General features: G+C 37.7%; 1 protein-coding gene across 19 annotated transcripts in view; it reads left to right on the top strand.

Moving 5' to 3' along the window:
• DLGAP2 (DLG associated protein 2) overlaps positions 1-16865 on the top strand; it is a 455404-nt gene that overhangs the window by 355600 nt on the left and 82939 nt on the right. For all 19 annotated transcript variants that reach the window (XM_063150740.1, XM_063150738.1, XM_063150739.1 and 16 more), the window contains one exon: positions 14309-15378. In XM_063150740.1, the coding sequence (XP_063006810.1) occupies positions 14309-15378 (1070 nt within the window). The remainder of the gene's footprint in view (positions 1-14308; positions 15379-16865) is intronic.

Genomic DNA, 16865 nt, shown 5'->3' with positions numbered 1-16865 from the left:
TCAAGGAAATTGCCAACCTTCCTTCTTTTGTCTTTTTGTCTTACTCTTGAGAGAACGTCCTTAATGCAGATGGAGTTTTCAATGTTACCTTTTCAATCTGAAAAAAATAACAGAAGCAAGAAGAAATCAGAAACTCTTAAAGCCAATGAGTGAAGTCTTGATACTTCTGTCTTACAAAGCTAGTACTAAAATGTCCCGCTGGCTTTGGTTTTATACATTTAGATTGTGAAAAATTGAGTTTCTGTTCCTGGAATTTCATACCCAGATTGTCACTGGTTTATGTGAAATCTGTCAAAATTTTGACTTATATGCAATTACTCCATGTGGTTATTTTTAGAAAAGCAATATGGGAAGTGGTTTTTATGTGTTTGCTACTTAAAGCTGCCTTTATTCAACGTGAGCTTACTTACATTTCAGAAGTCAGCGTAAAGTAATTTTTCTTTTTGTGCATATGCTCATGTTAATATATTGCAACAGTTTATTTTTTGTTATTAGAATATTGTTGTAGTTGACAAGAATATGATAAACTCTTGCCCTGACTGTATTATTACCCACTGCAAGGAAGATAAATTATAGTTGCTGCGTTAAGGAAAACTACCCAAGCAGTTAAAACAAGGAGCATGAATTCAGACAGGTTGTGTCTTTATGTTTAGCCAGTCTCTTAGAAGAGGATTCAAGTAGTGTTGCCACTCAGTTACAATCAAATCAGTGAGTGTCATAAATGTTCAACGTAAAAATTTCTGTGCTGGACTTGTTTATTCACTTAACATTCCAAAACAAGTGAACAAAAGCTACAGGATACACTCCAAAGATTAGACAGAGCAGGGTGTTATGGAAGAGACTGAAGAAGCCTCAGTCAGTTTCTACCTTAATCAAAGTGGTGTAAAAGGGAAGATATTTGGCATGAGACTTCCTAGGAATCTCACAAGTGGATCCTATGAATGAGTCATGAAATGAACAAGTCTCTCAGCCTTCTTGGACATCTGGAGTTTTTTCACCCTGCTGTCCCATTTCACAGCACACAGGAAGGAGTTCAGATGGCTTGGGTTAGAATTCATCTCATCTGAGAGTTGGAAACTATTTCAGATGTAGATGTCTAAACTGTAGATCTCAGGACTTCTTTTGGAGTCAATGGAGAGTGATAGAATTTTCTAGGACATAGCAGGTTTGGCCTACTTTAGAAGCTTAATGTAGAGTGAGATAAGTAATGCTTTAGAAGAATGTCACAATTGTTCTCCTTCCCATTTGTTTGAGAAAGAACTGCAGGATTTCTGGACCCAGAGCAAAGGATGTACAAGTCAATAATATTAAATGTCAGGTGTCTATAGGAGCAAGGACCCTCATACGGAATAGATAGTCAAAGATTAACACGAAGATATATTATAACTGACCATTCATCCAGAACTCTGACTGGGAAGAAGATGGGGGATTAGTCAGAAACGAGAAACAAGAAAGCAAAACAGCAATAAGAATAACAAATAACAACTAGACTACAAAGAAATTAGGCTGCTTTCCAACATTTCAACTATTTATGGCCGAGTGACTAAAAAAAAATATGCCAAGAGCAAGGAAAAATCCATCCTTGCTCCTAAATTTTGTCCTTTCTACAGTCCTCTGAAAGTAAGTACCAAAGATTGCTAGATAATACATGGGAAGAGGTGGATGGCTTTAATCTTTTTGGAAGAAAATCCTGTCTTCCTAAAAGGACTAAGTCACCAAACTGGGGTGGTCAAAGTAAGTGGACTGGATAGCATTAGTAATGTAAAAACATATCATAATGTAAAAACATAATGTAAAAATAGATCCCCTTCTCCCCTAGAGAGAATCACTGAAATTGGTAAGACTTTTAGAAAAGCTGTTAGTTAGTTAGTTAGTTAGTTAGTTAGTTAGTTAGTTAGTTAGTTAGTTAGTTAGTTAGTTAGTTATATTCTGTGTAGACAAGCTCTGCAGTTACAGCTATGCTAGTGTGCTACCCCTCTACAGATGGACAGGACATATCAGTCTTTCTGTCTTTGCCCCAGTGTTGTGTTCTGTCACTAGCAGATTTGTGTTCAAATCAATGAACCTTATATATAAAATAAGTGAAAAAACTACAAACATCTTTCTCAGTCTTCACTTTTTCTTGCTGTTGCACATGCATAAAGGTAATTATTCATTGGAGAGAAATATGATTCTAGGTGGATACTCTAATCCTTGGACTATTTCCAATCCTTGGAAATGGGCTCGCTTCTTTTCTGTGTATACAAAATGCAATGACTATGTCATAACTTTGTATGAGCAGCTTCAATCTGACAGACTGCTAGAGACCTTCATCCCTGCAGCAAACCCAGAAAGGAAATAAAATAAACTGCCCTAAGTCAAGACTGAGTCAGGATGATGTTCTTTGAGCCAGCTCTACCTGCAGGGCCATTCATTATTCTAGACCCTCATTGTCCTGAGGAGCTTCAAGTTGTGATCTCTCTGATACTGAAAGATCTCTGGCTCCAGGTCCTTGTTTGTAAAAAGGGTTTAGAATTTCTGAGTGAGGTTTGTGGCTTTGGTGGGGTTTAATTAATGTTTGCGCAGTATCTCATGAGAATAAAAATGCTGCATACTCATTAAATAATATTTTTAATAAAATTATCCACTGCCTTAATTGGAAAAAAGTATCAAGGGTTAGGACTGATCTCAACTCTTTCCCCCTATTGATTCTATAAAAACCTCTTTGGTTAAAACAGGCAGAAGAGCAATATATTCCTTCAAAAAAAACTTACCCAAGCATTATCAGTCAGTTTTTGAGAACATTACATCAGAGCTTTACCATTAACATTTATTTGTTACCAGAGTTCAGGGTGAAAAGTATTATTATTACAAGATTCACGCTCACATCAAAAATTCCTATTCTTTTCACTAAGAATATCTCAAATAAGAAACCTGTTAAGCAAAAAAGAAAATTAAGGTAGCAGGACATGACAAGGGAACAAGAGATTTGACTTGTGAGCTCAAGTAGCTCACTGTAAGTCTCAGAGAAACTGAAGTTCTTTCATTCTAGGCTTTCTTCTAGCTGGTATTTATATCATCTAAACCATGTTACTGTATTAAAACCAAAACATTTAATGAAACTACTCTTTTCAATGCTACCTGAAAATTTCAGTCTTGTTTACTTTAGGCATGGAAAGGGTAAGGCAATATTTTGTTTTAGGTGTCCAAAGCAAATAGTGCAATCTTAACAAGAGACATAGAAAAATGCCATGTTTGAAAGGCATTCAAATAGTTTCAGAAATGTGAACAGGGAAGATGGGATGAACTTCTCTTTAAACATATATTTTATTAGGTAGTACATGTACAGAGTAAATAGAGAAAAATAGATTTTTGAAAAGATATTTTAACTCCTTTTTACAGGTAAGGAAAATATTTACACAAGTTTTATAGTCAGGCTGTTTTATAGTTAGCAAGATCTAATATCAAGCAAAGAAGGAGAACTTGCACTAAAAGCTTTTTACTGCAGTAAATTGCTCTTTTCTCTCCAGGAATGGGTATTGAGTTGATGTTAAGGAAAAGGCCAAAACCTGTAAAACAGGTTGCAGTTACTAATAATGCTCTTAACATGCCCTAGTTGCAAAGTAAACTGTAAGGGAGTTTAAGGGCAGGCTATGAAAATGTATTTTTCTTTCACAGTTGATGCTTTTGATTAATTGGAAAGGTTCCAGTGTCAGACAGTAACTCATGGTTATTCAATCACTGCTGATTGCATGATCATGCCTTTATGACCTTATGTGTTGGAAGGAAGAAAGGACATGGCTGTTCTTGAAATGAAAACATTAATGAAGTCCTGACTTTTCAGTCTGTCTGTCCTTCTACCGTGCACTCAGTGCAGTCAGTGTCTGAACACTTCACAAGGGTTTTAGCTTCATGTGCCAGGAACTACAGGAAATTTTCCCAAGGACAGAGGGGGGGTTGTCAGTGAGCCCTTGACTCTCGTCTGTGTCACATCCATGCCTTGGTGCACCTTCCCCCAGAGCATCCAGGGATATTTAAATATCTGTAGACTGACTGGAGCTGGTGGGACTTCAGCCAGACATGGCTTGGGCACACAGAGTAACCACGACAGCGACGCTCATCCCAGCAATCAGCAGGCACAGGAGCACTCTGGTATTAATTCCTAGATGAGCCACAGACTGAATGTTTCCCTGGACTGTGACACTAACACCCAGAGGTACAGAAGTTTTATCCTAGTTCCATGGGGAATTGAAGCACGGAGTCTGCAAGAGACGTGCACAAAGGATCACTGCAGCCCAGGGAGGTTAAGATCAGCCTCTGCACAGCAACTGACACCCCCTGCCCATGGCACTGTCCTCAAGCATGCAAATAATTCAAGGCTGACAGAAAACCTGACTGCAGGTTTCCCAGGTTAATCCTCTAACCACAGGGCTATGTTTCTATCATATAATAAAAAATATGTAGCCAGGTGGTTTGGTATGACAGTATAAAAGTCTTTCAGATTTACAAGAGATTTTAAATATGACATGCCCCGATATGATTCAGTGTCACCCTCTAATTTCCGTATTGTGACTAGATTAACAGATACTGAAAAAAAATAGCCTTTCTTATTTGTCATTTTCCATCATATCTTGAAATAATTCCACTTGATATTCATTTTTCTCTACTCAAAACTGTAGTGTAGAAGGTTATTGATGCAACAATCAAGACTGTAGAAAACATTAATGAAATAATAAGAAATGTTTTTCAGAAAATAAATTTTTAAATTTAAATTCCTTTTAGTTATGCTTGAGAATTTAGTCTTTATATTACTTTCAGTCATAGAACAAAATCATATCATATGGCCTGATCCTATAAAAACATTAACTGCCCAGCATTTTAATTGCCAGATTGTTGGCCAAAAATGCTTACTAAAAATCTGCAAATCAGAACCTTTTTCTAAAAATTAAATTCCTCATAATATCAAATAACTGCAAAAATCCCATTAGGCCTAAGGTCAATTCACAAACAGGCAAAGATATTTATAAGGATGCAACAATAATCACATAGAATATTTTTAATGAATTATTCATCCATTTCTACTACATAATACAAAGGGAGTTATGCATTCATAAACAAATGTTTCTGTCCTAAATGACTTCACACATGGGATGTTATCAAAGAAGGGACATTTTTCTCTCCCTCAAGGCCTGCTGACCTCTGTAACCCCTGGGTGCATACCTGACACGCAACATTTACCTTCTCATAAAGAGTGTGACAGCTGCAGAGATGAGGTGATGATGATGATGATTGAGATGAGATGAGATGAGATGAGATGAGATGAGATGAGATGAGATGAGATGAGATGAGATGAGATGAGATGAGATGAGATGAGATGAGATGCGATGAGATGAGAGACCTACTGCTTAGCCACACCTTCCTTCCTCAATGAATATCTTCACTGGATTCTCCCTTTTCAAGACCATAAACTGTGAAACTTTTTAAATGTATTTCTATAATGAGCAGCTTAAATGATGTCCTCTCAATTTCCTCAGGAAAAAAGTTGCCATACTCGACCTCACCTCCACATTCATCATTGCCTGCTTAGGTTCTGTTGGGAGTGGGACGATTTTGGCACAACCAGGGTGGTGGAGATGCTTCCAGTGTGGAGGCAAATGACTACAGCTCTCTGTCAGAGTGCTGGGCACATAGGCAACTGTCTTCCCAAAGGAGTTTGCCCTGGATAAAGCAATGCAGCAACAGAAACACCCGCAAAGATTCCTAATGCACTCCCAGCTTTCACTGCTGAGTTCAGCTGCCACATTTCATTGTGCAGCTTCTCTTGTTTTTCGATCTATTTATAATGTCATTTCTCTTCATAAGAGAACAGACAGCAGCATATTGAGATGCCTTGTCTCAAACTCACCCTGAATGGGGGTACTAAAACCACCACCTTGTCCCAGGAGCAGGAGGCACCGTTTGGCCCATCCCTGCCACATGGAAAATCTGGGTGCTGGTGATTGTGGGCACAGGCAATTAATGTTTGCAATGTTTGTAACACATCCTAAACAGATCTCAGCCAGAGACAGCACCCTGATTTGAAAAATTCCCAATCTGGAGGTTATGTAAAGAGGAAGATTGTCTGCCTGTTACTATGGCAACAGGTTTAAAAGGGATCTTGTCACCAGGCTGCTATTTCTTCCTGTACCCCACAGGAAAATCAGGATGAGTCCTCCTCCATCTCAGTGGGTTGAACTGAACAGAAAAGTTCACCATACAATGGCAAAGCAGCAAGAGGCAGCACCAAGGGTGCACACCTGAGCAGATAATGATGAACTCTGAAAAGTAAAATAATTCTTTTGGGTCAGACCATGGCTAAAACTAAAATTTTTGGTGAATCAAAAACCTCTAAAGAACTGTTTCTGAAGCAAACAGAAAATCAAATAAATTTCTTCAGTTCTGATAATTTAAAATCTGAATTAATGTTCAGAAAAAAGAAATATAAAGGTAATTTTGAAATAGAATGGTATTTAAATCGAGCAATCCTTGTTCCATGGCAATAATCAATGCTTTGGTGATTAACTATTACATTATGTCTTTCCCAGAAGAGCACTTTGTAAAAGAGGTGAAATCTTTAAAACATAACCATATTTTAAATATTAGTAAAAGGCAATTTAGAGGGAATATACAATAAATATTTTTGCTTGGATACATGAGCATTAGTTCTTGCAGTCCCCTTAGTGTTGGATGGAGTGGAAAACTTCCTCCATGATATATCATCATAAAAAGTGGACAAATTCAGAAGAATTTCAGAAACACTGAGAAAAAAAAATCAGGGAATGAGATCATAAATACCAGCATTATTTTTTGTTTGATTTTTTATTTAAAAATCAATGATAATGGAGATTTGGTGGTTCCATCCAGCTGAATATTTGGTCCAAGTGTTTGGATCCTTGGGATTAAATTTTGGCAATTATGCTATCTCAGACAATATTTCAAAAAACCAGTTTCACCCTTCCATGCCGTCATCTTTCTGACTGGGAACCCTTGCAGGTTTCTAACACGTTTATTCCAGTCCAGCACAAATTGCGCATTCTGCAAAATGCAGCCTTGATTAGAGATGATCTACCTCCAGTAACACGGGTGTCATAGGTAAAATGACCAAGAACTTTCTCAGCAAATATTTACAACTAATCCTGGCCCCATGAAGTTAATGGGAGATTTGTTACTGCTCTCAACATGACAAGGATTTCCCTTGTACTTCCAGAGCTGTGCATAGATTTCTGTGTATGTCTTTGCGTTGTACCCTGCAATTACTTTGGCTACCTTTAATTGCTGAGAAAATAGCGGCAGTTTTATGACCACGAGGGAAATGGATTGTCTCATGACTTAATAACTGCAAGCAGCAAAATTTTATCCTGAAGGATAGAAAATCCATAAAGCCAAGCACAATAAGGAGCAAAGGAAGTTTAATGGTGTTGGGGTAGCATTTCTGCTCTGTATTTGGAAGCATTAAAACCAATTGTTCAGTGATATTCACATAGTGAAGCCTTAGTTGACTCCGTAGAGCTGGATTTTTCCAGAAAATAAGCTGATGTGTCAGTTATTTTAGGTCAGTCTAGTTCTGCTACATTATATTTTTCCAGAACTTCGCTGATCATACAGATTCTGTGAAAAAGTATTAGTCGTAAATCATTTTGTGGACTTACCTGTGTCACAGCACTGTTGAAAGGTAAATAAAGGCAACATACTTCAAATTTGAAAAGCACTGTGAAGACCTGTGTGCTGCATACTCCTTGGTACCAAGACATCACACTCTTCAAACCTATGGGAATTAATTTTACACCATCCTGAGGACTCCCTGCATTGCTGCACCCCAAGTCCTGGAGCATTATAAAAATCCCATATTGCCTCTCGCGGATTTCTGTCCTGTCCTTTTTCATGACATGGGCACAGCATTGTGACTTTCATTCTCTCCATACAGTCCAAGGGCTGATTTTTCTACCCAGAAGATGTGAGATGTCTTCATTCCTCAGATACCGTTTCCACATTTATTCATTTTCACATATAGCATGCCCTGTTCTCCATGCCGGGCAGTCAGTGTTGTAACCTGGCTTTAGCTTGTCCCTGGTCAGAGCTTTCCCCAGTTATCACAATTCTGTACTTTCCTTCTCCCCAGTATATTGTGCTTTGAGTCCCCCACCGGCCTGTTCACCACCTCCAAGGTTCCCTTCTTGCTCATCCACTATTATTTTGCACTCCTTTTATTATATACCCTTTTCTCTTATCATGCTTATTTATCTCAGAAATAAATGCCTTGAGATGTGGGACTGTCAGTTTACTAATATTTATTTGAAAGATGGATTGACATGGAAAACTGTTGGGCTGAACAACAGGATTTGGTGCTATCGAATATTTGTTCCACATGCAGACGCCTGTGTAACAGTGCTCAAAACTGACTAGTGAATAAATTGCATCATTCCACATGGTCCTTATGTCTCCCTTTGGGTTTTCTGACATTGCTCCAATTTTGTATGTTCTGGACTCCAATGCTGTTCTAAATGCAATTTGAATGTCCATTTTTATCTAACATTGGAGTTATAAAAACCATCTTACCCTTGGTCATTATTTGTCATGTGGTTCCACTGAACTAGCTTGGGCTGTTAAAACATTTGCCATGGTTTAGAAGTATCCATGTGCTTCAGATCACCTAAACTTATGTATTTTTGATGTAGGTTTCTGCACTGGAGCTTGTCAGCCACAGTTTTTGCCATAGTTAGCAGAGACAAATATGTACATGAAGGGTAGTATTCATCTGTCATTTTTGGACACACAGTTCAGGCTTCAGAAGAATCATGCCAGTTTCTCACTCAAAAAATAAAACCACATCCAGACTGCGTATTTGTAAGGATCTTTGGCTGGCGTTGTTCTTGAAATCGTACCTACATATCAGTTCCTATTTCCCTAGCATGAAACTGTGACAGCAAGAGTTGAACTCTATGGGCTGGACACACCCTCCAGCTCTGTTTACACTGCTAGTGGCAGCAGCCATGCATGCCTGCCACACAGTGCTCAGGATTCTGAATAGAGAAGCATTTCTTTTTCAGGTTTATGTGTCAGAACGTACCAAGCATCCACATGCAGCCCATGTGCTGTTTGACAGCTTTGGGCATTTTGGTGCTCTGCTTTAATTCCTCAGAACCACCTACTTCTTTCCTTTGGCTGTGCAGACTGGGGGCATGAAGTACCTTGTGGCAGCAGTGCTAGAAGAACCAATAAATCTTGTCTCTGAGGGGATGCCACTCAATGTTCAATATTTCAAGTAAGCAGCCTGAGTAGTTATGTAGGAATTCACAGAAAGGTCAATACACTGCATGAAGAGCACACACACCACCAAAAATACAAGTCATCTTCTAAATCTGGAAGATGGTCACTCAATTTTTGCAATTTTATGTAAATTTTATACCAGATGCTGTGCTACATAAATAGATTGGAAATCTCATGAGACCATAGCAGAAGCTTAAGGCATTTGCATTTCCAGGACTTCTTTGCATTTGGCCGATTAGTCACTCTTCTCAATCCCTGTAAATATTCATTTTCTAGGCTAGTATAGAACACAGAAAAATACGGTAACAAGTTAATGAGGAAAGAGTACTCATATAATGCTACTTAATGCAGACCTTGGACAGACATTTTTCCAGCTAAAACATTTAATTATGCATTTTCATGTTTAATGTCTACTTAGTTAGTTAATATGTCCATTTTCCCAATATTTCATTTTTTATTAGTTATAGGTTATGTTGTGAGGATATATCTTTCATAATGCATTTCAACCCTGATTCATTTGTGTGAAACAGCAAGATGCAGCAATCTGGTTTTTTCTACTGCCTCTTTTTGAAAGGTAGATTAGGTATCTCTTTTCAGCAGCGCATTTTCCTGGTTACACTTAGCAGAAGAACAGTTCCTTCTCCAATGAAAACAGCACAGATATTTCAGATGGGAAAGCAGTTTACTGACAGACTTATACAGTTAAATCTGTTGAAATTAATTTCTCAATAGAATGATAAGTAAGAAAAAAATATCAGACATCATTTAGTAGTCCCAGAGAGTATTATCACACCCTGAAAGTTTGCTTCTAATATGCAACACAGAAAAAGATTTGTGGAGACAAGCAGTTCTTTTGATTTTCAGAGAAGTTTCTGTGTTTTTCTGTTGATGCTCTTTAGCCAAGAGCAGTGTTCCAGGAACTCTAGAAATGCACAGCTCTTATGTTTTCTACTTAGAGGGTTTTAGCCTTCTAACCTAGAACTTTAATTGCAATTCTAATTCATCATTTCAAATATTATTCTTGGTCCTTGAACCTATCTTTCTTTCCTTGATACTGACTAGTGCAAGGAAAAATCTTGGATGATCTAAAAATAGTGGCCAGACCCCAAACAAAGGCAAACCAATGTCTGCTTGGAGCAAGAGAACAACTCTCAGAAAGTCCAGAACTGAAAACCAGAAGGAAAGAAAAGCAGGACACAGCATGGCATAACAGGGAAAGACTTGAAAGAGATAGGAAGGGATACAGAAATCCTTCCATCTGCTGAGGTTAAAGGTTGACATATCTGTACAGTAGTCTCTGAAAAAGAAGAGCTTTAAGGATTTTCAGGGTTTTGGAATTACTGGATTCTCTGACATAACAGCCCTTGTCTTGTTCTAGGTCCACCCCCAGCCCCAGTCTTTAAATATTATCTGACTATCCATTGAAGTTAGTTGGAAGATTCCATTTTGCTCTGATGAAATCCAAAAAAAGCCATTCCTATGCTCTCATATAATATATTTTTCTCTGTTGCTATTCCTTATCTCTTTGTCTGCTTTGGGTTATGTTTATTTCTTCTTCTGTCTCCCTTTAGCTCTTTAGTTCTGATGGTGGCATTTTATGTTTTTAGAGTGATTGCCCAGGGCAAACATAAGAGCTGCTGTAAAAGAAAAACAAACTTCAAGTTATAGACTAAAACTTCAGTCCAATTTGTCATTATCTGATCTACCAAATATGAAACTATTTAATTATACCAAAATATTAAATTTCTTTTGAAAGGATTGAGAAAAATATTGCTGTAGCTTTAGGAATTTTTATGAATCAGCTATGCTGTGGTCATTGACCATAGACATACTTTTAGCCCCTTGCAAATTCTAGAGAAGCATGTTAGCTTAATTGAATTTTAAGCCAGGACATTTTTCTTGGCAGGCCAAGAGTTAGCACATGGGCAATTACACTGCTCTGGTACCACACAGTAATTCATTCAGCCACAGCTCAACTGTTTCTTCAAGCACTTCAGTCTCCTGAAGAAAGTTGACTGAATAATACAAAGCACAATTTACTTGATAAATTTATATATTGTATTTCAAAATGATGAAGATTTTTCAAAATATTTGTGTGAAAAACTAGTTGTGTCTGGGATAAAAAACAAGTTTGATATACTAGATTGACAAACCTAATTAGAGTGATAAATTTAAATGATGCACATATAAGTAATTTGGGAGTTTGTCTAGTTTAGTTACTCTCTACGACAGAGTTAAGAGGGGGCAATTACTTCTGGAAAACATCTACTTCTTAATTCATGTTTTAATTATTTTTATTACGCTTAATAAATGCCTATAGCAGTTTCTAGCTACTGTGTTTCAAACAAAAATAATTCAGACATTCCATGTAGCACATAAAATGCTATGTGAAAGCAACATACAGAAAAGGGTATTTTTCTATAGTTGCAAAATGAGCTGGAATCACAGGGAGCCACAAGGGACAGAAAAGTGGTTGTTAGATTATCCATTGCAGTGTAGTCAAATCATCACTTCTCATATTCCTAGGGATGTAACAGGACAAAAATATTTGAAGCCTTCTGGGTTATGTTTGATGTTGCATGAGGCCTAAACAAATCAACAGGGACTAGCAATTCCATGCTCAAGAACTCCTTTAAAATTAATTTCTTATTCTCTTTCTTTCATTCCAGATTTTTTTTTTTTTTTGTAAATACACTGGTGAGGCATAGTACAAGTTATATTCATTCATAGATGTGTAAGATTGTGATGAAAAGGCTTGGGGTTGACTCTCATCGTGTTGTTAGAGTGACAGAAGAGCTTCCTTCCACCTCCCTCGGGCTCACACCTCTCTGAACATTAATATCAGAAAATCCATGGGCACTTTGGAAAATATTTCCTATATTGCAACTTCCTATTTCTGTAAAGAAGAACAGTACCTTCCTTGGGTTGGAAGGCACCTTTAAAGGTCATCTAATCCAACCTCCCTGTAATAGGCAGGGATATCTTCCATGAGATCAACCTCTTCCAGTGTTTTACCACCCTCATTGTAAAAAAACCTTCTTCAGTCTATCAAATCTCATGGGTTTGTAAGAACTACAGTAGTAATCTCTGTCAGGTGCTTTGGGAACACTTTATGAGAAGTACAGACTAAATAAATTCAGCAAATGGTCCATTATTATTCCCCTGATAATGTTTGGTAATATCCTGGGTAAGTACCACGAATTACAGGACTACTTTATGTGGCTGAATTCCAAAGTGCTGTTATAATTTACTGCCATGTCTGCATATAATCACAATTACGTCATTTCAGAGAAATAGTTATATTTCCTTCCTGTAACTACATTTCTGCAAGGTATTATAACCTAAATAGGACAACAGACTGGGCAATCAGCAGTAATAAGATTTTATTTTAATGTAATAATAGCCAAGAATTAAGTAAAAGAAACAGACAGGAAAACAAAATGGAAGCAGAAACGGATACATGCACAGACCCATCAGTTTGATGCCATGAAAAAGGATGGAGGTGGCATTTGTACCATTAATCCATCTTTGACTTCAGTGTGGCGCTGTTATACCTAGGCTGAAGAATACTTCACTGTTTATTAGTTTAATGCTGCATTCATTTTAAAACGTTGTGTGCAACTCTGTTGAAATTAGGGTGCAATAAAATTATCAGAAACATCTCCCACAATAGGAAATACACAGCATTTAGGTTAAGGTATCATGATATAACACATATTAATTGAATAAATTAGGAGAGATATGAGTATTGATGTGTTTCATGACCATATCCAGGCACTGAGTTTTCACCAGCTGTGGAAATATGATTTAGGAGAGCTCTGTCATATGGTTAGAAACCATTCCATGTGCAGTCAATTACAGTGCTATCTCTAAAGCCTGGTTTCAAGTGTCCAGTTAATAAATATTCTCTAGCTTCCATTCTGGTTGAGCTTCCATTCTGCAACTTCCTTGTATCAACCACCTGTGTTAGATTATTTAGATTCTTAGGGCAAATTTGCAGAAAGGGTGTGCTAAGTGGGTTGTATAAACACACATCTGTCTTATCCTCTAAAGGATTATCTTGCATCTTATCTCTTTGTCTGCTATTGAAATGTTTCTTAAATAAGCTGAAATTGAAGAGGGAAAGTGAATGGGAAAATCAAATTGAAGTATTTCTGGGGTTGTTTTTATTTTTCTGTTTGTAACATGTGACAGCTGCAAAAAAATTGCATGAGAGAAAAAAAATCAAAGGCTTAAGTATCAAAATCTTTGCTTTCAAGCTACTCTTATTTAGCAATCATGCTTGCATAATAACCACAACTTGGAGCACGATTCATAGGAACAAGTAATCAAGTATATAAAACCCCATAGCTTGTACCTAAATATATTTGGGTTTTTTTCAGGAATAACTTAGAGTGATTAAGTAAATATTTTGTAGTGTGGTCATAAAAACTTTTTATTGATAAACTGTTTAGCAATATAAAAATTTAGCTTCATTTCAGCACATTCATATTTTTTTCTTCTTGCTGCTTATTATTTATACTTATGAAGAGTGAACTTAGGATCATGAAGCTGAGATTCGTTGAAGAAAGTGAAGTTCCATTTGTGGTGCAAAAATTACTCCATGTAAAAAAGGATACATTTAATATATCCAACTGTGAAAGCATCAAAATAGAAACTAGACCCATGTAACTTAAATGATTAGTCACAAAGCTTGACATATGAGCTATAAATATTAAACAATAAACTGAATACTTGAATGTATCCATTAAATTTGAGTAAATTTACACAATTAATAGCTTCATAACATCTAGAATTGATAGCACATGATTTTGCAAAGAGAAAGGAGGCTGTATTCTCCCCATAATTTACTCATAGTGAACAATTTTAATCAGTTTTTAAATGCTGGAAGCAATTTCATGAATGGTGAGACTTTCCACCAAGGTCATAGAGAAAAAATGTTTAGTTTTTCAATATACTTGGAATTTTCAAGTTGATCTTTTAATCAGACACATAACACAGGTTTTATGTGTTCTCATGACAGACCAGCAGTACTCATGGTCGCCTTCTCAGCACTTCAATGAAGAAAGATATTCTCCTGCTCCGAGGAATATGAAAGGATTATCTGGTAGTCGCAATCAACCACAGTTATGTTCAGCTCATACTTGTGGCTTAGCATCCCCTGAAGATTGTGACCATACCCACGACCTTATCCACCATGGGCAGGAGCCAAGGCCGTCGTATCTCCTCAGCCCCACGGAGAGCTGCCCGCTGGACCACCACCGTTGCTCCCCCCGCAGCTCCATTCATTCCGAGTGCATGATGATGCCCATGGTAATGGGCGATCACATGTCCAGTAGCACTTTCCCCAGGATGCACTACAGCTCGCATTACGACTCCAGAGACGACTGCGCCATGTCTCACGGTAACCCTAAGATTAACCGTATTCCTGCAAATCTTTTGGACCAGTTTGAGAAGCAGCTTCCCCTTCACCGGGATGGGTTTCATACTTTACAGTACCAGCGGACCTCAACAGCTGCGGAGCAGCGCAGCGAGAGCCCGGGCAGGATTCGCCATCTCGTTCATTCCGTCCAGAAACTTTTTACTAAATCTCATTCTCTGGAAGGATCCTCCAAGGGAAATGTTAATGGAACAAAGGGAGACAGTCGAGGGGACGATCATCATCATGGGCACCATTCCAAGCATAGCAAAAGGAGTAAAAGTAAGGAGCGAAAACCAGAAGGCAAGCATAAATCTGGAATGAGTAGCTGGTGGAGCTCCGATGATAATTTGGACAGCGATAGCACTTACCGAACCCCTAGTGTGGTAAATAGGCACCATGCAGATCATATATCCCATTGCTACCCTGAGGCACTCCAGGGGCATTTCGGGGATCTCTCATTGAAGACTTCCAAAAGTAACAATGATGTGAAGTGTTCAGCTTGTGAAGGGCTACCAATGACCCCTGACAGTAAATACATGAAAAGGAGTTCTTGGTCCACGCTTACAGTAAGTCAGGCTAAAGAAGCTTATCGCAAATCATCACTGAACTTAGATAAGCCTCTGGTTCATCAGGAAATCAAACCTTCTTTGAGGCCGTGCCATTACCTTCAGGTAAGAGGAAGATTTTCTTGAGATTTTAATGAAAAGAGCATCACAGTATATGCCATAGTCATCACAAAAAATATACAAAGGTATCTCTCAAAGAATTTCTGTACGGCTCTCCTAATGCAGATACCAGATATTCCATTGAAGTGAGAAATCTCTGGCTTTTGTCTTTGATTATAGACCACAGATTAAAAACTATAAAACAAGAGTGATATAAATTTGTTTCAGGTCAGTAGATGTGTTTTCATCTTTGGAATTCATACTGAACACCTTGATGAAATATATATATCACACTAAAAAGGGAGCAGTACTCTCAGCAGTCTGAGAGCTAGAAAGAGTGTTTCAAATACATCCATGAATGGGTGATTTTTAAAACAGGCTGTAGGGAATCCTATTCTTGTGTTCTTTTATTCCTTTTCTCCATGTTTTTGTAAGTAACAGATGAATGGATTTACTGGTGTACCAAATTGCTTTGTTGTGGTGGTGATGACTCACATATTTCTTTTTAATGATTGGATCACCCAGGTTCATATTGAACTGAGTGTCTTTTGAAACCATACTATAACAACATCTGTGTTAAAAGATACATGGGTACCTCAGGGAGAGAGATATTTCAGACCTGGGCCTCAGACTGGTTTTGATGGTGCTCTGCACATGTGCTCTCTTGCAGCAACAAAGAAGCTCCCACTTTTTCCTACATTTAAATTTTATTAACTCCTGCTTGATGCCCTTTGCCACAAAGTCACGCTAATTTAACTATTTACCATGCTGCAAAATTATCTGGAACGTAGAATGACATGGGTTCAAAGAATACTTTCCAAAATACTACTTTAAGCCATTTGAATAATTTACCTGACCCACGTCCAGCACAGTCCCATCACAAGTGACATAAACACATCAGATTATACAGAGAACTGTAGTGGGTGCAGAGCAGAAAGGAGAGAGTACCTCAGAGGATAAATTTTTCAGTTAGCTTTGTCACCAGAAAAAAATGTAGTATACAAATATTCCTTTAATAATTTATGCTAAGAATAGCCTGTACAGCCCACATTGTTCTGAGTATGTTCTCTTCTATTTCTTTTTAAGGAACTCCTCTTTCTCCAGAACTTCACTAATTCTCACATTTACATGGGGAAATCTCTAGTCCAGATCTATGTATTATGAGATTTTCAGTTTCTGAGGGCCCTGCAGAAATGACTGTACTTCTGTGCAGAGCTCTCTCCTCTCAGAGCTATAGCTATATAATGGGGATGAGTCAAACTGGAAGAGCCAGATCTTTTCAAATGCATATGCAGACATCCAGGATCAATCCTCCCTACTGAAACAGGGAAAGTTTCTGATTGCAGAGAAAAGAAAATAAATTGCAGCCCTCAGAGCATTACCATGCAAATTGATTCCAATCTAGACTGACAGCTGTGGTATTTTATCATATCCAAGTACATTCTCATGTATGTAAAATAGACTGCACTTCCCTGGAAGTTTTTGATCTAACT

This window comes from Melospiza melodia, chromosome 3 (genome assembly GCF_035770615.1).
Source record: "Melospiza melodia melodia isolate bMelMel2 chromosome 3, bMelMel2.pri, whole genome shotgun sequence".
NCBI classification, from domain to species: domain Eukaryota; kingdom Metazoa; phylum Chordata; class Aves; order Passeriformes; family Passerellidae; genus Melospiza; species Melospiza melodia.
The sequence above is the reverse complement of the archived record's forward strand: the minus strand, read 5'-3'. Positions and strand labels throughout refer to the sequence as shown.